The following is a 27,876-nucleotide window of genomic DNA, read 5'->3' as shown; positions in this document are numbered from 1 at the left end:
ATGGCCTAGTTAGTAAAGGCACTTCTTCCATGCTGTATGACCTGAGTTTAAACCCCAAAACCCACACAGTAGAAGGAGAGAACCATTTCTTCTGACCTCCAGATGCATGCATGCACATGCACACACAATTAAAAATAGGTATGTTTTCATTCTCCCTGGAACACTATCTAGCATTTTGAAAGTATAATAGTTATTAACTTACATGAATTAAACCACCTTCTCTGTCTTAGTTAACCTGATAAAAAGCCACTTAGAGAAAACTGGGGTCACACATCAAAGTTCGGCCTTGAGAAGACACCGACTCAATGTCAGGACTTTCTGAGCTGAAATTTTCAGTTAACACTCTCGTCAGTTAACAGGGGAGACTGCAGGAAACTCAACCTGCTCTATGAATCCTCTGTCGCAATCCCCAACAAAACTTCATCCAGTTTACCCCTACCTAATAGACTTCCACCCAGAGGTTCTCTCAAAAAGTGGTTGACATTCCAAAATACTGACTCATAATGTAGTAGCTAAAAAAGCATATGGGAGAACCCAGTAGGAAATCCTGCTGAAACTCCAGAACCACAGAGGACTTGGTAGTGATCATGTTTGATGTTTAGCAGGCAGAGATGCACTTGAGGACATCAACTTCCTCTTCCCCAAAATACAAGGTGAGTGCGTTCAGCAATAGAGCTTGTACCTACTTCCCATGAGACCTGGGAGATAAAACTGCTCATTAATGAGAAATGTTTCAATACCGTCAGCCTGCAGCATCCCTGAAAGTGACTCTTCTGAGTTGGATATATGACCTCCTTCCCATGAAACCTGGGAGGTACAATTGCTCATTCATGAGAGATGTTCCTGAGACAGTCAGCCCACAGCAGCCCTGAAAATGACTCTTCTGGGCCTGATATGTGAGGCTGGGACCTGAGTGACTCTGAGCATGCATCCTTTTGTGGGGATGTATCAAGGTCTTTATATAGGAAAGGGGAGATAGAAATGAAGGAGGCCTTTGATTAGAACCATGAGGGACTGAGAGAAAAGAAAATATTTACTAACACCAAGGCAATAAGAAAGAAAAAGGATGAAATAGAAGGTCAAATGACTCCAAAACACTTAACAAATGCCATCATATCGCAAACCCAACAAACCCCATTTTTATTGGATTATTTGTTATTTTGATGTCAAGTTTCTTGAGTTCTTGGTATATTATGGAGATAAGCTGTCTGTCTGATGTGGGGTTAGTGAAGATCTTTTCCCATTCTGTAGGCTGTCGTTTTGTCTTGTTGACTGTGTTCTTTGCTTCACAGAAGCTTTTCAGTTTCAGGAGGTCCCATTTATTAATTGTTGCTTTCAGTATCTGAGCTACTAGGGTTTTATTTAGGAAGTGGTCTCCTGTGCCAATGTGTTCAAGTGTACTTCCCACTTTCCCTTCTATGAGAATCAGTGTGGTTGGTTTTATGTTGAGGTCTTTGATTCATTTGGACTTGAGTTTGTGCATGACAATAGATATGGATCTATTTGCATTCTTTTACATGCTGATATCCAGTTATGTCAGCACCATTTGTTGCATATGCTCTCTTTTTTCCATTTTATATTTTTATCTTTGTCAAAAATCAGGTGTTCATAGATGTGTGGATTGATATTCAGGTCTTTGATCCATGGGTTCTCCTGTCTGTTTTTATGCCAATACCAGGCTGTTTGCAGTACTGTAGCTCTGTAGTAGAGTTTGAAGTCAGGGATGGTGATAAAAAAAAAAACCCAACTATTCCAATAAAAAAAATGGGATACAGACCTAAACAGAGAACTCTCAACAGAGGAATCTAAAATAGCTGAAAGACACTTAAGGAAATGCTCAGCATCCTTAGCCATCAGAGAAATGCAAATCAAAACAACTTTGAGATTCCCTCTTATCAGAATGGTCAAGATGAAAAACACTGTTGACAACTTATGCTGGAGAGGTTGTGGGGTAAAGGGAACACTCCTGCATTGCTGGTGGGAGTGCAAACTGGTACAACAGCTTTGGATATCTGTATGGCGATTTCCCAGAAAATTAGGAAACAGTCTGTCTCAAGACCCAGCAATACTATTTTGGGTATATACCCAAAGAATGCTCAATCATACCACAAGAACATGCACTCAACTATGTTCATATCAGCATTGTTTGTCATAGCCAGAACCTGGAAACAACCTAGATGCCCCTCAACTGAAGAATGGATAAAGAAAATATGATATGTTTATACAATGGAGTACAACTCAGTAGTTTTTTTTAAAAAAAATGATGACATCTTGAAAATTTGCAGGCAAATGGATGGATCTAGAGAAAACCATATTGAATGAGGTAACCCAGACCCAGAAAGACAAATATGCTATATATTCACTCGTAAGTGGCTTTTAGACATAAAGCAAAGAAAAATCAGTAGTGCAGGACAATTCTGTATTCTGTCAATTATGTTTCAAATAAATACTGACTGGCCAGTAGCCAGGCAGGAAGTATAGGTGGGACAACCAGACAGGAAGTAGAGGTGGGGAAATGGGAACAGGAGTATTCTGGGAACAAGGAAGCTCTTTCTGCAGTCCCATCAAAACACCAAAGATGCAAGATGTGACCTGTCCTGCCAAAAAAGGTACTGAACCATATAGCTAACACTGATAAGAATTATGGGTTAATATAAGTTATAAGAGTTAGTAAGAAGCCTGAGCTAATGGGCCAATCAGTTTATAACTTATGTAGACCTCTATGTGATTTTCTTTGGGGCTTACCAGCTGTGGGAACTGGGCAGAATAGAAATCCCAACAAGCAGGTCCACATGCTACAAACCAGCCTACAGGCCACAACCCCAGAGAAACAAGACAACAAAGAGGACTCCAAAAGAGACATACATTGATCTACATAGGAAGGCGAAAAAGACAAGATCTCCTGAGTAAATTAGGGGGTGGGAGTCATGCAAGAAGGTAGCAGGGGAGAGGGAAGGAAGTGAGGGGAGTAGAGAAATATATATAGCTCAATAAAAAACAATAAAAAAATAAACCCAAGAAACACCAAACCTCATAAATACATACAATTATTTTTTCTCTAAACTTCTTTAAAATATTCATTTATTTATTTGTATGAGTGTTTTGCTTGTATATATGTCTGTGAACCACAAGCATGCCTGGTGCCTTGGAGGTCAGAAAGGGCTTTGGATCCCTGGGAACATGGAGATGCTGGAAATCAATGTATAAAAAACATTTTCCTTTCTAGAAAAATAATAGTGAAAATAGCAACCTCGCCTAGGATCTGCTGTTTTAAGCCTGTAGAGATGACCTCCTGAAATGAACTCATTCCACTGTTTTTGGTAGTTAATTCCAGCTGTGTCTCCCAGAAAGCCACTGGGCATCTTTCACAGGTTGTGGGGAAATAACACAGACTAAAGACAACACCGCAGACTCCACTCTAGGGAGTCTAATCCCCTTCCGGTCACCTGTCAAATCCTTCAAAGAGAATTGTCACTCCCCGAAGCAGCAACTTTTAATTTCCCCATAAGCTAGAATCTGTCCTCAGGCCCTTGCAATGACACAAAAGGCTCAAACTACTCCTTCTGAAGTATCAACACAAATGACAAGGTGGGAAGGAGCTCTTCTGGCAGGAAACCTCGCCTTCGGTTTCCACTTCTTCATTGTCTAAATACAGCCACTAAATTAACAAACTCAAAAATATTAAACATCCAAGGTACAACAGACCCTGCATGTATACTTAATTATTGTCAGTTAACGAAGGTTATGTGGTGTTCATCTCTTCTATGCTTCCAAGCAGAACGTAATCCATTCTTGAGGCTTAATTCAGGATCATTTAGATGGCCGAGATCAAGGAAGCAATGTGTGAGAAACACTGGGTTTAAGCATTATATTTGAAGACAATAGAAGCATGGAAAATGCAGTAGAGGCTCTGAATCATTTGTGGGAAATAATAAAGTTTGAAAAAAGAAAAGAGTTGAGATGGTAATCGTGCTCAAATGAGTTGGAAAGATAGGCCTACACAAAAACCTGTACATGGGTGTTTCTAGAAATCTTATTCATAACTGCCAAAACCTTTAGACAATCAAGATAGTCTTCAAAACCAACAAATAGTGATACTCCAGACAATGAAATGCTGTTTAAGACTAAAAGAAAAACCTAAGGCAGGAGTGATATCACCAAAACTAGACACGTCTATCATATTTCCTACCATACACAAAGAAGGGTCAGAACAAAGGAGGCCTAGCAGGAGCATCACTGGAGTGTGTGAGCCAGATACTAGGAGCAGCAGGGATATGGCAAGTGTCAGGGATGTACAGAGCATAGAGACTCAGGATGGCCTGTTAGAGAGGGATCTGAATACTGCCCCATCTCTAATGATCAACTGTCAACTAACATGGGCATGGCTGAGCACTGAGAGGTGACCAGAGGTTATGCCCTACAACTGAAACATTTGCTGCTAGAAAAGTCAATTGCCCATCAAGGCCTGTCCCCTTTAAGGGAGCTGCCACATTCCCACAGCACTGTGTTTCCTACAAAGTGTCTATTCCGGGTCTTGTTCTCTTCTACCCACAATCCTGCCACACAGGGTCATCTTCAGAAGCTACTCGTCTGCAGTCTTGTGCAGCATGCTAATAAACAGAGCTCCTGAGCCATGAAAAGATGGAGGAAATACAATGCATATCACTAAAGAAAAGAGGCCAAGCCTTGGGAGTTCAGCTACCTGGCGCTATACTGACTGGCAAGCAGACAGTAAAGGTTAACTGTTGGTTACCAAGTGTGGTGATTTAAACGAGAATGGGCCCCATGGACTCACATGCTTGAACGCTTGGTTGCCAGTTAGTGGAACTGTTTGAGAAGGATTAGGAGGTGTGGCCTTCTTAAAATAGGTGGGACCACGTTGCAGAAGGTGTGTCACTGATGAGGGATGTTCTAAACCTTAGAGGTTCAAAAGCCCACACTAGGCCCTGTATCTCTCTGCCTGCTGCCTGTAGATCATTATATAGAGTTCTCAGCACTGTGTTTGTAAGCAAGCCTTTTATATTATTGGTTTTCAAGACAGGGTTTCTCTGTGTAGCCCTAGCTGTCCTGGAACTCACTCTGTAGCAGGCTGACCTCAATCTCAAAGATCTGCCTACCTCTGCCTTGAGTGCTGTGATTAATGACATGTGCCACCACATCCAGCTGAATGTTTCCTTTGATAAGAGTTGCCTTAGTCACGGTGTCTCTTTAGACCCATAGAGCAGGCGAGGGAAGAGTAATGGGCAGAGAACAAGGGATATCAGTCTTCTCTGTGTGATCAATGTGACATATGTATGTAACCAGATAGATGACACATGTATCACATGCATGCACATTTATCTACATTTATCAGAACCCAGAATGCCCAGCACCAAGAATGAACCCAGATGCTATGATCTGTGGTTAAAAATGAATTCTTAATACAGGTATAATAAAGGTGCTCCTCTGATATAGGGTGTTGACATTTGGGCTGTTCTGGTTGTGGCAGGGACAAACTGAATGGAGTGGTCAGAAAGCAAAGGAAGAGTGATGGGGCTGGAGAGATGGCCAGGCAGTTTAAGACTCATCGTACTGATCTTCAAAGGACTCTAGTTTGCTTCCCAGCGCCCACATAGGAACCTCAAAACCACCTATAATTGCAAGTCCAGAGGATGCAATGCTTCTGGCTTCTGTGGGCATCTGCATTTGTGTGCACAACCCACAAGCAGACACAGGCACAGGCACATAGTACACAGACACACAACACACAGGCACATACAATTAAAAACAATAAAAAATAAACTTATTTAAAAAGAAAATCCTTCTTTTCCCACCACCAACAAAAGAAGTTATGCCCTGTTTGCTAATGCCAGAATTCTACCTCTGCAATTCACTTTTATTGGCTTCTGCTACTTGTTAAAATGCAAATACTTCTGGGAGAGATTAGAGCTGAAGCCACACAATTCAAGTGTTATTTACTGGAATTGATTTGATTTGGAAAGATGATTCTGACAGAAGAAAGTATAGTGCAAACTCGAGATCATTGAAAAACAAACGATTTGTGAATGGATGGCTGGGGATGTTTAAACACTCTATTAACTTTAGCAAAGTAATTTTTCTTTCTAGCAAAACAGAATGAAACTACTAAAGGCTTTAATCCATGAAAGGAAGAACTGATACAATGGACTTTATTAAAATTATTTTTTATGCTCTATAAAGACACTGCCAAGAGAATATAAAAACAGGACATGGAAAGGGGGCTGTGGGATATTTGCATTTGCAAACAGGCATATCTGATGAGAGATTGAATAAATCAAATCAGACACCCAACAATAAAGCTAAAAACTTGAACAAAGGCTTTTAACAGACACGTCACAAAAAAAGGAAACACAGACGACAAAGAAGCATGTAAGAAGATATTCCACGTCACATATTGTGTGATGTTTCATTTGTCTTAATAAATAAAGCTTGCCTGAAGTTCAGAGAGTAAAATAACTGCACTGATCAGCCTTACAGACCAGGTAGTGACACACACCTTTGATCCCAGTAGCCATGCTAGTTTTAGAAACTGGGTGGTAGTGGTGCTCATCTTTATTCCCAGCCCTAAGACTGGAGGAGACAGCCCTCACACAGTCTCATTCTGAGATACCTGGATTGCCATTTTGAACTAAGGTAGAGGTGTGAACCAGTGACTGGCTGTTTGTCTTTTCTGATCTTCAAGTTGAACCCCAGTCTCTCTCTCTGAGTTTTTATTAAACCAGTGGGTGCTACAACCTATCACCAGGGAAACAAAAATTAAAATAATGAGATGCCATACCCATTAAAATGATCAAAACCCAGTAGGGAGACTATGGAGGAACAGGTGCGCCCCCTGCTGCTAGGAATGCAGGATGTGCAACCACTCTGAAAGAGAGTCCCCAGTTTGACTACAGAGGTCCAGTCGGAAAGCTCCTGCTGCACAAGCATCCTGTGTGAGTTTGGATCCCAGCACCCACATCAATGCTGGGCCTGGCTGCATGCCAGTCTGCAACCTGATCTTGGTGGTGGAGGGAACAGGCAGACCCCAGAGCTCAGTGGTCATCTAATCCGGCTCATCAATGAGCTCTAGGCTCTGGGAGAGACACTGACTCAAAAATGAGTGGGTAGCTCAGATCATCCCATCCAGTGTTGACTTGTGGCCTGTACACACACACACACACACACACACACACGGAATGTGTACACACTCAAGCACATTCACTCGCATGCACACACACACACACACAAAAAAAAACCCACTAAATTCATTTTAACTATATCACTCAGGAATCATGTCCCTTGGTAATTTACCAAAAGAAGTTGAAATTTTCTGTTCAATATATACGTGGACATTTATAGCAGCTCTCTTCCTAACTGTCAAAATTTAGATGCAATCAGATATGCTATCCCTCAATAATGAATGAATACACTTCAAGACATCCAAACAGTGGAATATTACTCAGTAATAAAAAAGGAATGAGCTATTAATCCATGAAGGATGAAAGAAGAAAACCTAAATACATATTTCTAAGTGAAAAAAAGCAAATATGGAAATGTCACACACTATATGATTCCAACTATGTGACATCATGTAAATGGGAACGTGGTGAAGGCAGGTAAGGACTAACAACCACCAAGAGCAGAGAGAGCAATCAAACGCAAATCATGGGGGATCTTAAGTCAGTGGAAGTCACAGCTTGTTTGTATAATGACAGACACATCTCATCACATACCCATTCAAACCTTCAGGTTATCCAAACACCCAGGAAAGCCCTGACAAAAGAGCTAGACTTTGGGGTGATCGTTATGTCTCAGTGTAGCTGACCAATAGCAGGTATACTATCAGTGAGGTGCTGACAATGGAGGGGGTTATGCCCTGTAGGGGCAGAAGGTATTATGGGAAGTCTCCGCGTCACTTCCATTAATGTGAGGTTAACAGTGAAGTATGATATTTAAAACCAGAGTGAACATGGCGTAACTACTTAATGTTTACAAAGCCAAAGAACAATGATTCCATGTCAACGCCTTGTCTTGTTTTCCTTTGGGCTTGGGTTTCTTGAGACAGGGTCTAACACAGTCCTGGATGACCTTGAACTTAGTATGTAAGCCAGAAATGCCCTTGAACTCTTGATCCATCTGCCTCTACCTGGCAGGTGCTGAGATTCCAGACCTGTGTCACTACATCTGCTTCTATTTACTGCTTTTATTACTACTAAATCTTAGATACTTAGGAATAGCAAGTGCGTTTAATAGGGAGACTGAAGATTCTTTGACTGATCTCTGCCTCTCCCACTGACATTAACACTGAAATAACATACAAAGTGCCCAGTTACATCATGTTACTACACTACATTACAACGAACAGCCAGGAGGGTAGGGTCCACACGCCAATGTTGAAGTCACCTCCGACAACCACCACACTGTCTAATGTAATCAGGTGCCCTATAAATAGTGAATAAATGGGTAAACTCGCTGATTTTCCCTGCTGCGTGAGAGCGAAAGTGAAAGACTAACTCAGTGCCCAGACACAGCTTCTGATAAAATTCTGGTATTCAGGATACCATTTGTCAAAGTGTAGCCTTAACTTCTCTCCAAAGGCCATGAAAGTGTGCCCGTTACTGTCTCACTCCCCCTGGCTTGCTTTCTTACAGAACCCAGGACCACCATTTCAGGCATAGCCCCATTCACAATGGGCTAGGACTGCTGCACAGAGAAACCCTGTCTCAAATAATAACAATAATAATAATAATAATAACAATATTAATAATTATAATTATTAATTATATTAACAATTAACATATATAACATTATATAATTAATTAACAATAATAACAACAACAATAATATTTAATATTATAATAAAATATTATACAATACATATTATATAATTATATAAAATATATTATAATTATAATATATATTATATTATATTATATATTATAATATTATATATTATATAATATATATTATATAATTATATATAATAATAATATAATTATAATAATAATAAAAAGAACCCGCAATCTCTCTAGCCCTGTTTCATTCCAAGGCTCTTGCTCCCACTTCAATTTTACCACTGCAAGAGCAAAAGAAGTGAAAATGAAAAAAGACTTTATCTCTAGGGACATCTCGGCCTTCCAAAAAAGAAATGTTCCTGTACACCAGCAAGAATAGTTATGTGTTAAATGGGGAAAAAAAGCACAAGAAAAAAACATACCTTTTGCTTTGTGCTTGACTTCAGGCCAACCTGGGAATGGCTTTTCGACTAGAGGAAAAATGAGAAAGAAATCTATGAAGAATGCGCACAACTGTAGAATTTATGCTACAGCCCTTTCTTCTAGCAGGTGAAAGTTTTGAGTTAAAGCCCATTTCCTTAACTCTCATTACAGTCACCAGAAATCCAGCAATACAGCCTAGACTGGGTTTTCCTCACTGAATGCGAGCCTGTGTGAGCTTAAGAGCCGACAACGCAGAGCAAGCGCTTGTCAATGCCTCGTTCACAGTCACCAGCTCAGCATCTTCTCCTGGAGGACACCATAGAAACCACCAACTTAACACATGAAGAAGGGCTCGCTGCTGCGATGAGGCACACGGAAGGAAGATGGGGATAAAAGCAAGCGGCGGCAAGGGGCAAGGCAGAGGAAGGAGATAAAAGTTCCAAACACTGGAGCGAGAGAAAGCAGATGCAAGCAATGAAGAGATGAACCAGTGTACAGCAAGGCTTCCGAGTACATTTCTAGAGGACAGACGCTCATCAAACGTGTCTGCAGTAGACGGAGGCAAAGTGCTCAGGGACAGAAGCTTATACATAAGGGCCTTTTCCTCAAGGTTGTTCATGAAGTTCTGTATCGACTGGGGACTAGTGAATGGAAAGCAGACATTGAACTGCACAAGAATATTTTCACCAATAATGTGGCAAGTTGTTTCCCCATAAGGATAAAGCAAAAGTCAAACTTCCTTTATTGAGACAGTGAATACATTTGGCCTCAAGTGTATGATGAATCAGTTAATTCAAAACCAAAGACTAGAGTAATGTTTTCCTAAATGCTTTTGGACTTGGGTCACAAAGAGCTTCTGTATCTATTTATATTTATTTACTTTTAGTAGCTGGGACTGATAATTTTTTTCAATATATATTTATTAGTTTTAAGATATCAGTAATAGGCCCATTTTACACTACCTGGCATAAGTTTATAGATTCAGTGTTTTGCTGAATATTGACGAGAAAGCAGCACTTAGGTTTTGTAACTACCTTTAACATTTGCCGTGAGTAGAGAGTAACTCCGATATTATATGTGCTTTTGCATTTACCCTACTTTGTTTGCAGCAGATAAATCAAGTATTTTCTTACCCAGATATGCCTCTAGAAAAAGAAAAGTATTTAAAATAATCATTTCAGGCAATTGCAGATCTTCCTCCCTGATAATGAGTGACATCCACATAAGAAAGAAGAACACTATCCTTACAAGGAAAAAATCCCCACATGAGGACCACAGTGTCTATCTATAGCTCAGGAGCAATTCATCCTAATGAAACCAGGCCTGGTGACTGCCTGATATTGGATATCCAGTCTCCAGAAGAGTCAGAAAAATCATTTCTCTTGTTTACATCATCTGGCTGTTGCATCCTCTATGGCGGCTCCAGCAAACTAACATAGAGACCCCAACAAATCTACTCCCAAGAAGTCAGTGACCCTGAAGGCGGAGGCTCAACAAAGCCATGAGCTAAAGCAAAACTGTGCTGCCATGACTTCCATCACCAGCACTGTGCATTCTACAATAGAGAACTCGGGTTAGTGATGCTCAGACTCCATGCTTTTCACAGATACTGTCCAGGGGCGCTGCTTGTCATGTAACCTTCCCAAACCCAAGTCCAGAAATTCCAAATCAAGACACACTAGTCAACTCTCTGCCTCTGAAAACACATGTGCTAAGCAACCTAATAGGAGGGAAGGGTGATTGTGGCCCGGGGTCTCAGAAGCTTCAGCCATGGTTGCTTGTCCTCATAGATTTGGGCCGGAAGCAAAGCCAACATCACAGTGGAGTCTACATGGTAGGACAGAGAAGTCCACCTGTTCACAGTATGGGTGAGGAAACAAAGAGAGAGAAGGGAGGGAGGGGAGGAGGAAAGGAGAGAGAGAGAGAGAGAGAGAGAGAGAGAGAGAGAGAGAGAGAGAGAGAGAGAGAGAGATGATTATCACAAACAAATTGCACACCACTTAAAGAAGCATGCCTAAAGCAACCTCCATCTTCCAACTAGGTCTCACTTTAAAGTTTGTTCCACGTTAAACTATAAGAATCCATCAATGGGAGAATCCATTGATAAATGAACAACCCACATAATCCAATCGCTTCCCAGAGGCCCCACCCCTGAACTCTGTTCTGTTAGCTTGTGAAGAGCAAGCTGGTGTCTAAGATGGAGCAGGCATTTGAGAAGCTCAGCTGGTACGTAGCCTTATCATAATCTTTGAATCACATGTTTAAGGGTGACAGTAGCTGAGAATGACAAGTGGGAAAATACTGGGAGCCGGTGCCATCGCCCCTCCACTTCTCCGTGAAGAACGCACTCCGTGAAGAACGTGTTCCTCTCCCTGTTAAATGCCTATTAACAATCCTACTTTGAGCAGAGCCTGTGGGTGACCAGGAAGAGCTAAAGCGGGTGAACGGTTGGCGAACGACCCCAGCTAGTCTCATGGAACCCGGGACCACCATCCCAGGGATGACCCCACCCACAATGGGTTGGGCCCTCCTCCCCCATCAGTCACTAATGGAGAAAATGCTCTACAGGCCTGCACACAGCCTGATCTTAAGGAGATATTTTCGCAATTGGTGTTCCCTCCTAGCGTGTATCAAATTGACATAAAACTAGTCTGTGTGTTTCTCAAACAATTGAGTAAAAATTGGAAAAGATGGGACAGGACATGGCTAAAAGGCAGGGTAATTGATTACTATGCGGATTTTATGGACGAGAAGGCTGAGGAGAAGGAAGCTCAGTAATTTACACAAACCCACACTGCCCAAAAATGCTAGAACCAGATTCCAGCCAGCCTATGGAACCTCAAGCCCGGGGGTCTTAAAACACTGCACCAGCTATCTGAGAAAAGCTCCCCAAGGAAGAATTAGCTGAGCCCAGAGGACAGGAAGAGCTGCGCTGTGTGCATAGCTGTCTCAGAGGAAGAACAGAAAATGTCAGAAAAGAGAGAATAGATTAGAACCTCGCCAACAAGTTGGTCGAGTGAGAATTGAGCTGGCACCCATGGCCAAAGCTCTGAAAGTTTTCTCTGCCATGAGCGCATGAATGGCAGCAGGGGAAAGGGAGCGGGGTGGCTTGGAGTGGAGCAGGGTGAAGGGAACTGCATTCATGAGCCACACACAGCAGTCATGTTCATAAGTCAGGTGTGCTTAATTCAAACTTTGCCTAGAAATGTTTTTTGGGGTTTGTTTTGTTTTGTTGTAGGCTTCAAGACATTTAAACAAAAATAACCCACCTTTTAAGGCTAGCCCTGAATACATGCACACACACCATCCCCCTACTCCCACCCCCACCACACGTGCGCACACAATAGAGAGGCAGCAGAAAAAAATTATAAAAGAAACCAATGACCTTTTTTCAACAATAAAAATAAAATAAACTGTTGCTGCTGCAGGATTCTGACACTAACTCTTACTGAGTGGTGTTAACTAAAGCAGCGTGTTCTCTATTTCAATTTTACAAACAGCAAGAAGTGAGTACGATTATGTTTTCCAAACTTTCTAATGGAAGTGTGTGTTCTGACACCTACTTCTCCAATTAGGGTCAAGATCACTACATGTGTGAGTTCAATGGGAACCAAAAAGATATCTAAGTGACCTCTTTCAGCAAAGACCACTCGATTTCCCTGCCAAGGATTCTGACCGCTCGCTGAGAGGACTTGAGCTCGTGAGCCCTCTGCTCTTTTAGCAGAATTAGGTAATGTTTCAGTTTGCTCTGCCAACATTAGAGAATCCAATTTCAACCCCAAGATGAAACTGACAAAGGAGCATTCTTAAATGCAAGCTCTGGTCTATGTTCCCTTAATTGAAAGCTGCAGGGTAATGGAATAGGGTCACCCTGCAAAGACGACAATTACCAACTCCCGGGCAGAGAAGACTGTTCTCTTATCAAGATATACTTTGAAGTTTCACCCTGTGTTCAGGGGCTGGACTAAAGACACCTCAGCTGATAGGACATTAACAAAGTCTCCCATTATATGTGGCCTTCTGTTGCTTACTTTCTAAAACAACACAGAAAGAAAATGAGTGAATGGAAAGTTCTAGAAATAAGCATTGGCTACCTAATGACTTGTGGGTGGCTAACACTGCAGTGAGCCTTGCAGAGTAATGGAAGAACATATTCCCTGACGTCTGGTTTTTGTTTATTTTTTCCAATCTCATCTTCTTTCAAAGAAATCACAAAGGCAATTGAACCCAAAAGATCAATGATGGTTTGAACTGAGATTATTTCATGATGCAAGACCATCCCCTGCTTGCCCAGAGGGAGACAAGAGGGTAGACAGTTTCCAATAGATAGTTAAGAAGCCCTGCACCCTCTGTTTCAGAGCAGTGTCTGTGCAAATGATTGGGACAAACCTCTCTGTGGTGGCTTTTAGGCCCTTCTGGATGTCCTTTCTCAGTTCTATTCTCTTCACCTTTGGTCACAACCCAACTGAGAGCCCAGCTCTGTCAGCAGGTGGATATCGCTAACCTGGGGAGCAGCAGTGAGCTCATTTCCACTACTGACAGACAACTGTAACTCACAGCTCTGTGCCCAGCATCTGACACTTGCATTGTATCCTTTCATCCGTCGGGGTACAGCAGGGTAGAGGAAGAGTTCAGGAAAATAATTGCTGACCCGGGATCTAGATAGGATTAGCAAAAACCAACAAAGGATGGAGGGGCAGCCCAGAATATCAATGGCAGGAAGGATTCCCATGGACAGGGAGAACAGTCGTGCAGATAAGGGCCAGAGACACAGTATGCAATCCAGAATGCAATCCAGCTGGCAAGGAGTCAAAGAGGGCTGCCTCTTTTCACCTGTCTGTCACCTACTGCAGCTGTCCATCATTCAGAATGCTGTGGCAAGCAGAGGGCCAGGGACTCAGGCACGGTCCTTCATAGTCTGAACAGCTTTTGGTTTAGGCCAGCTTAAACTTAACTTGTTCTGTCCGATCTGGTTGTAACATGAGGGCCGACTTGTTGGGGTTTCTGACCCGCCCGGTATCCCACAGCCGGCAACTCCCAAGGAAAATCAATCACACAGAGATCTCTATAAGATTATAAACTGATTGGCCCATTAGCTCAGGCTTCTTGTTAACTCTCATAGCTTATATTAACCCATTATTCTGATCTATGTTAGCTATACAGCTCAGTACCTTTCTCAGCGTGGCAGCTCACATGTTGCCTCTTCAGTGATCTGGGCAGGAGTGGCAGAGGGACTTCCTCCTTCCTGGAATACTCCTATTCTCATCGCCCCGCCTCTACTTCCTGTCTGGTTGACCTGCCTATACTTCCTGCCTGGCCAATCAATGTTTTATTAAAATATGATTGACAGAATACAGATAATTCTCCCGCACCATCTGGTGAGTTGTAACCACCATTTATTTGGAAGATGAACTGTCACAGATATGAGCAATGAGAGGCCCTCAGACTGTTTTTAGGTCCCTTTGACTCAACCCCGTCTTTCTTTTCTCCCTTTCCTACATCTCTGCAGGGCATTTGCCGCTCATCTTGTGGCTTCCTGGCCCCAACCTTTCTTTACTCAACCATTTCTCCAAAGCTTCTGCATTCCTTTGAGTCAAGAATGGTTCCTAAAGACATGCATCAAGAGAAAGCAATCTCCACTAAGAAGGCGGACATTTGCATTCACATTTCTTTTCCTATCCATCTATCCACCTCCACCCATCTAGAAACTCCTATGAATACCTCCAATTCCAATCCAATACCACACAGTTAAATTGAATTTCCTCTTCCATGTCTGTAACCTGTTCCTCTTTGAAAAACATGTCTTCCCTCATCCTTAAAATACTTACTCATATAGCCAATCTCTATCCCTATAGTCACTCCCACTCTCCCCGGAACTCTCTGCAAACCCTTCCTGGTTCTGACGCCTCCCACAGAACTCTCTGGTCACGTGGACACAGCCTCCTCATCCTCCCCAAGATGAAACTCCCCTACCACGCTCACAGACCCTCTTCACCTCACTCGAAGCTACATCCCAACCCACTCATTTTCATGGACATTTTTCTCATCCTTCAAGGTTACCTACAACCCATACTGGGCTGCCATTCCGTTACAATGCACTTTCCTCTGAGATTGAAACATTCCACCCTTCAGGGATGCTCATGAAGACAGGAAGTAAACAATTCAAAACAGTTTCAGGAAGTTCCTGAAACTGACCAGATTCACCAGTCCCCTCCCTCCCCAAGAGTATATAATCAGAAAAGACCGCTGGATCAATGTGTAGCATGAGGGGGCTGGTCTGTTGGGGTTTCTGTCCCGCCCAGTACCCCACAACTGGCAACTCCCAATGAAAATCAATCACAGGACTCCATAAGGTTATAAACTGATTGGCCCACTAGGTCAGGCTACTTATTAGTTCTTACAACTTTTGTTACCCCATTATCCTTATCTACGTTAGCCCAAGGCTCCGTACCTTTCTCAGCTGGGCAAGTTACATGCTGTCTCTTCGGTGGTCTGCACACCACCGAAGCTTTCTCCTCCCTAGCCTTATCCTATTCTCATTGCCCCACCTCTACTTCCTATCTGGTTGACCCGCCTATACTTCCTGCCTGGCCAATCAGCGTTTTATTAAAATACATGATTGACAGAATACAGACAATTCTCCCACATCATTTTCCTCTTTTTTTTTTTAAACAAAGGAAAATACCCATAGTCCATTTGTTGGGAATGTGGGCGTAGTATTTCAGGCTACTTCATGCGGGTTGGGGGTGCTGATAATCTTATGGGAACCTAAAGAAAATTTAGAGTTATAATCAAGTCCTGACTGGAGTATCCTATGAGTCTTGATCATCTCAGGCAGCAGTCTTGAATCTGTTCTGGATGTAGAATTCAGACATCCAGGCCATCTGTTCCTACTGGAAATTTCTCAGGAGGTCTCCCTTGATCAAAGATGATTTTTCTTAACTCTGAATAAATCCAGAGCCTCTCATTTTCTGTGGAAACAAAAGCAAAATCTCTTCTCCAAAGTAACATACCTTTTGACTTCAATTTTGAAGCCAAGGTATTTTCTTGGGTTAGTTCAGCAGCATTTATGATCAAAAGTCTTTTAGCAGCTGTTGCTCCTTCCTCAACAATCAAACAATTCAAAGAGAGCATAATAACATACAGTATCAAGATTCTCTGTGTATTTTCCATCTTTGTGTGACTTTACTTTAACCTTTATTCCTTTTATTTTTACTTTTACTTTTTGAGACAGGTTCTCTGTATATCTTTGTCCTGGAATAACACTGTAGACCAGACTGTCCTTGAACTCAGAGATCCTTCTGTCTCTGCCTCCCCAGTACTAGGCTCAAAGGTATTTGCTACCACACCTTGAACTCACAGAGATCCACTTGTCTCTGCTTCCCCAGTGCTAGGATTAAAGGTGTGTGCTACCACACCTTGAACTCAGAGATCTGTCTGTCTCTGCCTCCCAGGTATTGGGATTAAAGGTGTGTGCTATCACACCTTGAAGTCACAGAGGTCAATCTCTACCTCTGTCCCTTGAAGTCACAGGGGTCAATATGCCTCTGCCTCCCAGGCATTGGGATTAAAGGTGTGTACCACCACACCCAACTACTCTCTTTCTTCCTTTTTTTACATTAAGAACTAACTTTTAGCCTGCATATATTTTTAACACACTAAAATATTTAGAGGTTTTTTTCCTCTTTGAATGTCTCTTTACTGTATATCTCTCTTTTTCTGACTACATAAGCCTTTAATTTACTAAGCAATATGGAGAGCTGTGGCTTTGACGGCTAGATCCAGCCCATTCCTCATGGCTGAGATATCAGCCCGAGCTTCAGTTCACTGCCACAACTCTATGGCGTTTCAAGGTCCTTGCTAGCAAGCAAGCTGTAGCATTCTGCTCACAGACCACACTCAGTCGGACTGCCTGCCTGAAAGAGTCAGAGATTGCCCTGGCAGGACAGCCCAGAAAGCCGGCATTTTAAAACGGCACAGCTTTTTTTCTGCTACGGCTGAAAACCGAAAAGCATGTGTTCAGCTTTTCATCAACACCATTTAAGTGTTTTGCGGCAGGACCTCTTAAAAGAGCTGCAGGGTTTTGCAGCTGAAGCTGAGTCAGGAAGCCTCTCTTAGATGAAAGCCTTGCTTGCCTCTAGCAAGCAGAGCAGACTCGAGAAATTGCTGCTACCAAGAAAACATGCTTTACTCTTTCCCAAGCTTTCTCAAGCTTTCTGTGGATTCAGTTATCCACGTGGGCGCCATATGTAGCATGAGGGCTGGCTTGTCTGTTGGGGTTTCTGTCCCGCCCGGTACCCCACAACTGGCAACTCCCAACGAAAATCAATCACAGGACTCCATAAGGTTATAAACTGATTGGCCCACTAGGTCAGGCTACTTATTAGTTCTTACAACTTTTGTTACCCCATTATCCTTATCTACGTTAGCCCAAGGCTCCGTACCTTTCTCAGCTGGGCAAGTTACATGCTGTCTCTTCGGTGGTCTGCACAGGAGTGGCTGAGGGAGCTTTCTCCTCCCTAGCCTTATCCTATTCTCATTGCCCCGCCTCTACTTCCTGTCTGGTTGACCCGCCTATACTTCCTGCCTGGCCAATCAGCGTTTTATTAAAATACATGATTGACAGAATACAGACAATTCTTCCACATCATCGATGCTCTAAGGAGCCTACCTGCAAAGGAAACTCAGTCAAGCACAGCTATCTGGAAGAAGCAGAGACCAGCCAAACTGCCTAGAAGGCCAGCTGGGATACCTGAATGGCTCAGATCAAACCTGCTAAGCTGCCTACAGGCTGCACAGTGTGCTCCATATTTGAGTTTTTGTGAGCTGTCACCCATGCCCTGATGGATGAGCTTTGATAATGCAACTGTCTTTGAGTCATTTCCGTTTCTGTGAGTAACCCCTTCACCAATAAAACTCACTGGGTTTACCAATTTGGACTTCCGTTGTATTCATTAGATGTGTGTGTGTGTGTGTGTGTGTGTGTGTGTGTGTGTGTGTGTGTGTGCTGTGTCCCCCAGACTGCCTCACTCAGTGATGCCTGCCTCACCCCACACAAACTGCAACATTGTGCTAGGCCACCATTGCCTCAGTGGCAGCCCTGCTCCAGGGCACTCCTAGCTTGCAGCGCCACACTCTGTGTTTTGGGCGGTATTGTTCAGGAAGGGGAAAAAGAAAGAAAGAAAGAAATTGAAAAGTTTCACTCGGGAAAGTAACCCTGATGGGATATAAACTAGAGGGCATCCACGGCCATGCCACCTCTGTCGTGAGGATCGGAATAAGCTGATGCCAATGCAGCTGAATGCAGAATCCAAGAGCTGCTGGAGGCAGAGTTGCACATTTGAATGCTGTAATCCAGCCCTGTCAAGGCAGGCATGCATTATAAAAGCTATGATAAAATTTTGCGCTCAAGCCAGTTCCACTTGGGATTTCTGTCACCGACACTAGGCAAATCTTAATGGAGTCTTTCTCGTCATTAATGTGATTCTCACCCTGTGCCACAATGCTGGTAATTGGATTGCCTGCAATATACCCAATGCTAAGAACCTATCAAGTATTTCAAATCAGATAATGGGATTTTCATCTTAATGATGAAACTCCCCCCGCCATGCTATAAGCACACAGCTTGCAGTTACTGTTTCTGTGTCCCTTGCAACAACACCTGTCACCTCATTGTGTGCTGTCGTTGGTGACTTCGCCATGAAGTCACACCCTGCTTTCTGGAGGCCCCACTCAGAACTGAGGTCAAGTCATTCCATCTGAACTAGTGACTGGGACCCTAGGCTGAGCTCTTAGGATAATCAAATGCACCCTGCCTGCCTAGACTCGGGAACGTTTACATCATCTCCCGATGATGGTGAAAAAGCAAAATCACATTTCTGTAGTCCATTAGAAAGAAATGCAAGGCTGAGAGAAGCCCCTGGCTCACCTGAAAGCACACACGCCGTCAGTATCTTTGTCTGGGTTTGAATTCAGCAGCTTGTCTTCAAAGATGCCCCATCCCTCTTTTTTCTTCTAGATAATCTCTGATTTCAGAAAAGTAATAATAATTCTAGTGAAATACATCAAACATGAACATTAGCATCTGGACCATTTTGAGTGCTACAGTAGTGTAAAGTGTGTTACACGGCTGCACAGCCTCCAAAGACTTTCTCCCTTCCGCTGAGATTCCACAGTTTGTTAACCCCCTATATACCCTTCCCTTCAGTCTCTGGTACCCTCCAAGGTACTTCCTATCTCTGCACTTTTGAAGGCTCTGGGAAGTTAGTGTACGTGGAATCCTGTAGCATTCGCCATTTTCTAACTGGCTTATGCCATTTATCTTAATAGCCTCAAGGTTTTTCTGTAGTGTGCCATGTGTGAAGACACCCTTTGCTGCCTCGGTGGGTCACCCAGGTGAGCACCATTGCCTTCTAGATTCTCTTCCTTTCTAAGCAGGATACCCAACTGCATGCACAGAACACACCTCCTCCCTTCATTTATCTGGCCACGAGCACAGCAGTCGCTTCGGGAAGTTACCCCTCTTTGCCACTACCTTAAGCATCTTCCATTTCCCTTGCTGCCCGCTCTCTCTATTCACAGCCTCTGTTCTTCCTGGTCTGCTCCTGGGCCTCATTTGGAGCTGTGGTGTGCTGATCTGGCTATTAGTGCTTTCTGGTAGCAGCTGACCATTCTTCCCCAGATAGTGGGGAGCACGAGCCTGAGCCCTAGTCTCCGGGTCCTCATTGTCTGTCGGCTGCCTCCATTTACTCCTTCACAGCGGCCCTACCACAAACCATGTCAGCTACAAAGAGAGGAGTTTTGAAGGAGTGAACCTCCCAGGAGACAGATTACTGGGGAGAAGACTCCTTCCCATCTCCTTAAAACATCGCCTTCAGTCACGTGGCGGACTGAAGCTGGGCAGCTCTCGTTGCTATTAATAACTCTATAGTGCAGAGGGGGGGAAAGGCATGCTCAAAATAAAACACTGATGAGTTCGGCTCACGGATACAGGCAAGACAAACGACTATGATGTATTCTGCATTCCTGTATCGCCAAGGTTAATTCATGGAAATTGCAGACGGAGCACTCCATGAAAGCAAAGCAACAACGAGAATGTTACTAGAAACCACATATTCTCACCTGAGAATTTCCAAATCACGGGTTATGCCTTAGAATTCTTCTCTACAGATTTCTGAAGATGTGTAATGGGCATTTATTCATCCTTCCAAGCAATGTTTCTACAGTTCTACTCTGAGACAGACATGGGCTGCATGTAAGAGGTGTCATGGAGAACCAGGCAGACCCAGCTCAGGAAGCCACAGGAGCCAGCCGAGACTACAAGGCTTAAGTCCAACAATCCCTGTAGGAGGCAGAAGGAAACGGATGAAATGGAAGGGTTCCTTTCCTAGCTCGTGGCTCTCCGTTACCATTCTAGCCAGAGAAAGGACGTGAAGCCTAGGAAGCCACCATTTTTATACCACCGCAGGAAGAGAACAATGGCGCTTGCTTGGAGATCATTTAGAACACCCTCAGCTGCTGTCCGTGACAAGGCTTTATTGTCAACTCTTTCACTTCTGAGAGCTCACCCCTCCCCCATGCTTTCTCTCCAGGAATACATGAAACACAGTGTGAAGTGTAAAAGAGGTGCTCAATGGTCTTCAAGACTTTTGTAGCTTCTCCATCCAGGGTTCAAGAACATGCCCAGAGACTCCCACAGCACAGCGTATTAAAGGGTACACATATCCACTCCTACATCCGCATCTGCTACCCAGTCGTGACAAGCCCACTGTGGATCAGGCATCGTGAGCACATGGCACCGGACAGGACCAGGAGGTTGCTGTCAATCATCAGGAGTACTGAAGCTGAGCAACAATCCTTTTAGACCCCAAGCCCATAAAAGTCTGCCTCCGCTAGAGTCTGATAAAACTTCAGGTTAAGTCCTTTGTGATTTAAGTTTTATATTTAATTATGTAACCCATTTGGTGTTGATGTTGCTAGCTGGTGTAAATGGATTTTCCGCCCAAATCGCTAACAAGTCCTTCCTACAGAATTGATAGGAGCAGCAGCCTTTGCCGCTGCTTGGCATTCTCTCTGGGATCCCGTAATTAACTTTTTATGTGAGGTGCCATTGTTCTTTAAAAAATATTTCCTTGTGCCTTTTCTTTGAGGCTAATCTAGTTTTTTTTTCCCCCTGCCATCCTTGGAAAGGGGAGGAAAGGCTATATTAAGCCTTTTTACAAGGGAGACTGCCAATAAGATGAGGCCGTCACAAACATTTGCAGCGTTTATGGTACACCACAATAGGAAGCAACACCTGCAACAATAAATGAATTACATATTTTTCAATTTATGGCTGAGCACCGAAACATTTTAACGATCACAGTTTTTCATGGTTTAAGATCTAATAGGGAAAGCATCTCGCCACAGGCTTTCAGAATTGCCTTTGAAAATGCTTGACTATTTCTGCAGATTAACTACTTGTCCTGGCCAGATTGTAATTACTACTGTACTGGCTCTATGAATTAGTGTGGGGAAAATCCATACATATCCAGTCTTCTTGTCTGGGAGTTACTCACTTTCAGTGAATCTGGATAATTATGCTTCTCAAGGTCACCCTTCAATTCCCAAACCCCAGCCTCACTTACTCTGTGAATAGACTTACCTCCATGGAAAATACACCCAGTAGAAGCTGGAACAAAGTCTATGAGGGGAGTTAGGAACAATTGGGGCTGTATGTGTGTGTGTGTGCATGTGTACGTGTGTGAGTGTGTGTATATGTATGTGTGTGTATGAATGTATGTATGTGTGAGAGTTTTAGTGTGTGAATGTGTGTGTGAGAGAGAGTGTGTGTACGTATGTGAATGTGTGTGTGTGTGTGTGTGTGTGTGTGCACGCGAGCACATGTATGTGATTGCTACCATGAGGAGTGATGTGGCTATCACTCTACAGCTTCACCACAGACACATATCCTCCCCAGGCACTGGCCAACATCAAGGCTTGTGACAGAGTTTGGCGCAAGAGCTTATAATTTTACTACAAAGTAACTCCGCTGTCCTAATTTGGTTTCTACTGCTGTGATAAGCATTTTGACCAAAGCTACTCAGAGAGGAAAGCGTTTATCGGACTCACGCATCCCTATCACAGTTGGTCACTGAGGGAAGTCACGGGAGGAGCTCAGGCAGAAGCAGAGATAGGAACCATAGAGGAACTGATTACTGACTTGCTCAGCTTGGAGTTTTATGCAACCCAGGACTACCTTCCTCGTGTTAGTAACATCCGCAGGGAGATGACCCACCTCCATCTTGACCATTGATCAAGAAAATACCCCCATAGATTTATCTATAAACCAGTCTGATGGAAGCCTTGGCTTGTGTCATTGACAAAAAACAAACTTAAAACATCCATTTAAACACTACTATAAAATAATAGATCTCCAAATGACTTCTTCAACATCCTTAATGTTAGTCATCACTCTTTCCCATCCCTTCTCTTTCATGCTCTCCCATACCCCTCCCTGTGATCCTTCCAAAAGCCATAGGTTGACAACCTAAAAACTCCCATGCCAGGTATAGAATACCTACCCTCAAGTTGTTGACAAGATGCTCTCACAGACCCCGCAAAGCAAAGCAGGTTGTTGCCATTGCTCTTGGCTGCCCACCAGAACTTGATAATAAGATTCTATTGCTGAGGACACTATACTGATGTGGGATTCCCCTTTGTATGCTGTGAATGTGTTTTATTACCACTGGTTAATAAAGAAGCTGCTTTGGCCTATGGCAGGGCAGAATATAGCAAGGCAGGAAATCCAAGCAGAGATAGAGGAGGAAAGAAGGCAGAGTCAGGAAGACGTCATGTAGCTGTGGAAAGAAAAAGAAGCTAGAACCTTACTGGTAAGCCACAGCTTCATGATGATACACAGATTAATATAAATAGATTAATCTATTATTAATTACATTAAGATGTAAGAGCTAGTTAGAAATATGCCTGCGCCATTGGCCAAATAGTGTTGTAATTAATACAGTTTTTGTGTGGTTATTCAGGTCTGGGAAACCAAGGCAGAGTCTCAGTTTACACAGTAAACACTTGTCACAGGAGCTGGAGAAGTCAAGTCAGGACAGGCCCACTACAAATGAAAACAAACATTTATAAACAATACTTGGGAATTTGAGCATTGTTCTCTAGGCTACTTCCTGATGATTGTGGGCACCATTAATCAGGTCTGTCACGGGGTATCCTGTGTGGTAGGTGCATCTCAACCAGCAATCCTGAAACTGTCATGGATGTTGAAGCATCTGGGCCATTGCTTCAGGAGGTCTTGTTTGACCAAACAATATTAGCCAGTGAGGAATTCACAACTTTCTATCCTCTGTGGAAACAAAAGCAGAACCTCTTTTCCAAAGCAACATATCCTTAGACCCAAATTTGAGTCAAGATACCTTTGAAATATATATGTTGGCTTAGCTTAGCAGTCCAAAAAATTAAATGTCTCTCTGTAGTCAAAAAAATCAAAGATAACACAGTAATATGCATAATTCAGACCCTATGTATTTTCCATCTTTATGATGCTTACTTTTTCACTCTATCACTTTTTAATATTTATTTTATTATCTTTACTCCTTTCATCTATGACTTTCTTACTCTGTCTCTTTAAATACTCTGTTTTACTCTTTTTCATCTCTCTCCCAAGCCTACATACATTTTTAAAACACACTATGACATTTAGAAGTTTATTTCTATCTGAATCTGTCTTTACTGTGTACCTGCAATTATTTTTGACCAGGAGCCTTTTAAAATGGTAAGCAGCTTGGTTGCAAGCAGCCCTGGATGCTGGCTCCACCTCTCTCAGTCTTTTAAAATGGTGGAAGTAATTTTACCGCCAGCTCCTACACTCACCATTTTAACTCACGGAAGTAATGTTCAGCACATAAACCCTTTTTTATCTGAGTAAACGCTAAATCTGCTATGTAGTGTACTACATAGCCTGAAAATATCTCTGTGTATGGTGGCGGGAGTCTACCATGCTCTCGTGCTTGTGCACTCCTAGCAGACCTGATCTCAACAACTGCATAGGTGGAGAGCACTGAGCTTCAGGCATGGTCTCAACTACTTTACTCCTAACTCTGAGTGGGCACACAAGCACCTGGACATGAAGTAGGTGATGGGCATCAGTCCCAAACGTTTGGGTGCCATTTCTGTAGGTGGAGGCTGCTTGTTTGTTTCCTGGCCTCTCAGACCTGAATAATCACACAGAAACTGTATTAATTAAAACACTGCTCAGCTTATTAGCTCGGGCTTCTTATTAACTAACTCTTACATCTTAAATAACCCATTTTTATTATTTTTATATTTTACCAGGAGGTTCATGGTTTACCAGTAAGGTTCTGGTGGGCAGGCATCTTTCTCCTTCAGTGGCTACATGGTGTCTCTCTGACTCCACCTTCTTTTCTCCTCTATCTCTACTTGGAGTTCCCACCTTGCTCTATTCTGTGCTGCCATAGGCCCAAAGCAACTTCTTTATTAACCAATAGTAATAAAATACATTCACAACATACAGAGGGGAATCTCACATCAAGTAGAGGAGCTGAGGCAGCAGCCAGGGTTTTCCTCGTGTGGCTCCTTTACTGCTGGCATGAGCAGGAATGTGGATTTCATCCTCTAAGTGTCTAAACCCTGTCCTTTCCCAGCCCCCGATATAAGAGCTATACACTGTGCACAAATATTTCTACCGCGTTGCTGTCACGTTCCTTGCTGTAAAATGAAGACTCTGTATTAGATGTTCTGCGAGCATCCAGTAATTCTTCAGGCCCTCTTCCTTGCTCCCAAGGGTAGATAAAAAGTGAGCACTGCTCAGCCGTCATATCCTGAGATGGGAAACAAATTTAAATGAGCGTGTTTTTAAGGATTTTCATTTGTGTTCTATCTTCATTCTAAGAATAATTTTAAGTCCCTGAAAGTCTGTGCCTTCTGCACCACCCATGTCGCAAAGCCTTTAAATTAAACTGCATTTATGAAGCCCCCATGAGCTCTTTGGATTAAATACTAAATTTAAGTTCTAAAAACTCTTGTCAGTGAAGAGTGTACCCAGAGGGACATTCACACTCTCTAGTTGCTTTATGCTACCTCCCAGTCCTGGCTAGGCCCTGTTTCATTAAAATTTCTATTAATGTGATTCAGTTATGATTAAATATTCTTCATACTTTTTAAAAGAAGAGCAGAATACAGCTAGCTCTTGATGGCCTGTGTCAACTGGTAACATAGATCAAGAGAACAGGTAAAACCCACAAGCAATCCAGAACCTTCCTTTCAGCTGAGCTCCTTCAACAAGCCTTTTCTGAGAGCAGTTAACACATATTCCACTTGCCCAGAGTCCCTTTTGGAAAGGGTCAGCTGTGGGATGTGGGAGGTAGCTACCTGCCACTCTGTACCCCCAGAACCCTTCCTGTGTCTTTGTTCTGTATCCTACTCATAGACACTTCTTAAACCCAAAGCACATCTTCCTTTTATCGAGCCACTTTATAGGTCCTGACCCTGCTGGTTTCCGAATGTCTACCTTTGCCCTCCATCTTTGTCATCCCTAAGTCTCTTCTACCTTTCTAATAATACTATTTTGGGGTACCCTTTATGTTTCATTATCAAACAGGACATATTTTTCAAAAGAAAATTTAAGACAGTCATGACTACTGCTTGTGCCTGGCTGTAATTCCAGCTGTTTGGAAGGCTGAAGCAGGAAGGTTAACTTCAAGGCCACAACTTGGGCTACAGAGTGAGTTCAAGGCCAGCCTAGGTGCTGGTGATACAGTTCAGTGGCAGAGGTTCAATCCTCATCGCTATAGAAATAAACAAAGGCCATCAGGTGGAAGAAAGGTGGTGTGCAGCATCGCACAAACCCCAGGTAAGCATGCTCGGGAAGTTACACCTGTGAGGCTTTCTATAAAACAAATCTACCTCTTCACCTGAATCACGTTCTATCTCTAGAGAAGTTTATCTCTAGTTCCAACTGATGTTCCATTGATAGTGGCTCCTAGCTCTCTGCCTTTAGTCATTTGGAAATAATTAGATCTATATAAATGTGCACTTTATTTTAATGGCCAAGCAATAACCCTATATGCAAAAAAATCCTATAATGAGGGGCTGTAAGATGGCTTCGTGGTAAAAGAAGATATAGATATTGATCTAGAAGGTACAGATATTGATCTTCTCTGCAGAACATGCAGAACCCTAGCACCCACATAAAAAGGCAGCATTTCTACAGATCTACCCTAGTGCTGGGGGCACTATGTGGAGCCAGGCAGAGCTTGGGGATTCACTAACTAGCCAGTCTAGTTGATCTGGTGAGCTCCAGGTTAATGAAAGCATCAAAAAACTAGAGGTACAATTGAGGAAGACACTCTGACATCAACCTCTGGTTTCTGCATGCACCTGATAGAGTACATATGTGTGTATGTGTGTGTGTGTGTGTGTGTGTGTGTGTGTGTGTATACATACACATGAGCCCACGCAAGTTCATGCACACACACACACACACACACACACACACACACACACACTTCTATAGTGAATCTTTTAAATACAGGATCTTTTGAAGTATAGATATTGATCTTCTAATTTTCCCATTTAATTAGTTGGTGAATGCCTCTGTTTGACAGACACAGAGCAATTATTGTCTGCTGCTAAGGCTTCCATTACAGACGCAAGAAAGGAACCCTTGTGCTTTCTGTCTGTCTGACTATGGCAGACGAAAGTGAAGGGCAAACACAGAGGAAAATGAGGCACAGTTTTGTAACTCAGATGTAAGCTTGCAAATCAGTAGAGAGTCTACTTTATCAAAAGAAGAATCCAGAATTTTTATCTAAAAACTGAATCAGATAACCTAATTTCCAAATAACCAACCTACATTTTCTAAAATGGTTGATGACAGAAATTTTTACTGCCTTAGCTCCCCACTTTACCCCCTCAAGATAATGAAAATCTACATGCAGAAAGTCTAGACAACGACAGGGCCCTTTAAAAATTCCTCCTGAGGGGTTCTTCTAAATGGGAGAAGCCTCATTGCTTCCCAAGTAGAGTTCAAAGCCACATAGAATAAGGTTCACTTCCTCTCGGCTGCCTGCCTTGTCACCGAGTTTCTATTCGGATTCTCCAACCTTGTCTTACTGTGAGGGACACTTCACTCCTGCCTGCCTGTATATCCACCACTCCCAGCCAGTTCTGTGCTGCTCTGGTCCCACCCCTGTAAAGAGGATTCTACTTCCCAAAGTTTTAAGGCACCCTGTTGTGGCTTCAGGACTGTAGCGGTCTACCCACCCATTCCCATCTAAAAGTCTACCGCTCTTTAAAGAACTCTCAGAGGAACTTTAGCCTCCAACAGTAGAGTTTCCAATTCTGTATCAAAAAGCTTTTCTTGCCCCACCTGGCACTTCTATGGTAACCACTGAAAGCATGTTATGGGTCTCAGAACCCTCCAGACAATGCCAGGCTGGTGGGTGACTTTCACTTTCAGGTCTCCTGGGGCTACCACTACCCACAATCCCTTGGGTGACTAAACTGAAGTTTTATTGACATATTTTGTTGAGTTAGAGAACGCCTTCTTCAAGTCTGAGCTCTGCTACATTTCTGTTTGCGTGTCATTGGCTCCATTATTCAAGGTTTCTGACCCCTAGTTTCTTCATCTGCAAATAGG

General features: G+C 42.9%; 1 protein-coding gene across 2 annotated transcripts in view; it reads right to left on the bottom strand.

Annotated features, from left to right (window-relative positions):
- Rasgef1b (RasGEF domain family member 1B) overlaps window positions 1-27,876 on the bottom strand; it is a 509,760-nt gene that overhangs the window by 404,656 nt on the left and 77,228 nt on the right. For both annotated transcript variants that reach the window (XM_087908846.1, XM_087908847.1), the window contains exon 2: window positions 9,215-9,262. In XM_087908846.1, the coding sequence (XP_087764972.1) occupies window positions 9,215-9,262 (48 nt within the window). The remainder of the gene's footprint in view (window positions 1-9,214; window positions 9,263-27,876) is intronic.

The sequence above is a fragment of the Myodes glareolus genome, chromosome 8, assembly GCF_982192425.1.
Source record: "Myodes glareolus chromosome 8, mMyoGla1.1, whole genome shotgun sequence".
Lineage (NCBI taxonomy): Eukaryota > Metazoa > Chordata > Mammalia > Rodentia > Cricetidae > Myodes > Myodes glareolus.
The sequence above is the reverse complement of the archived record's forward strand: the minus strand, read 5'-3'. Positions and strand labels throughout refer to the sequence as shown.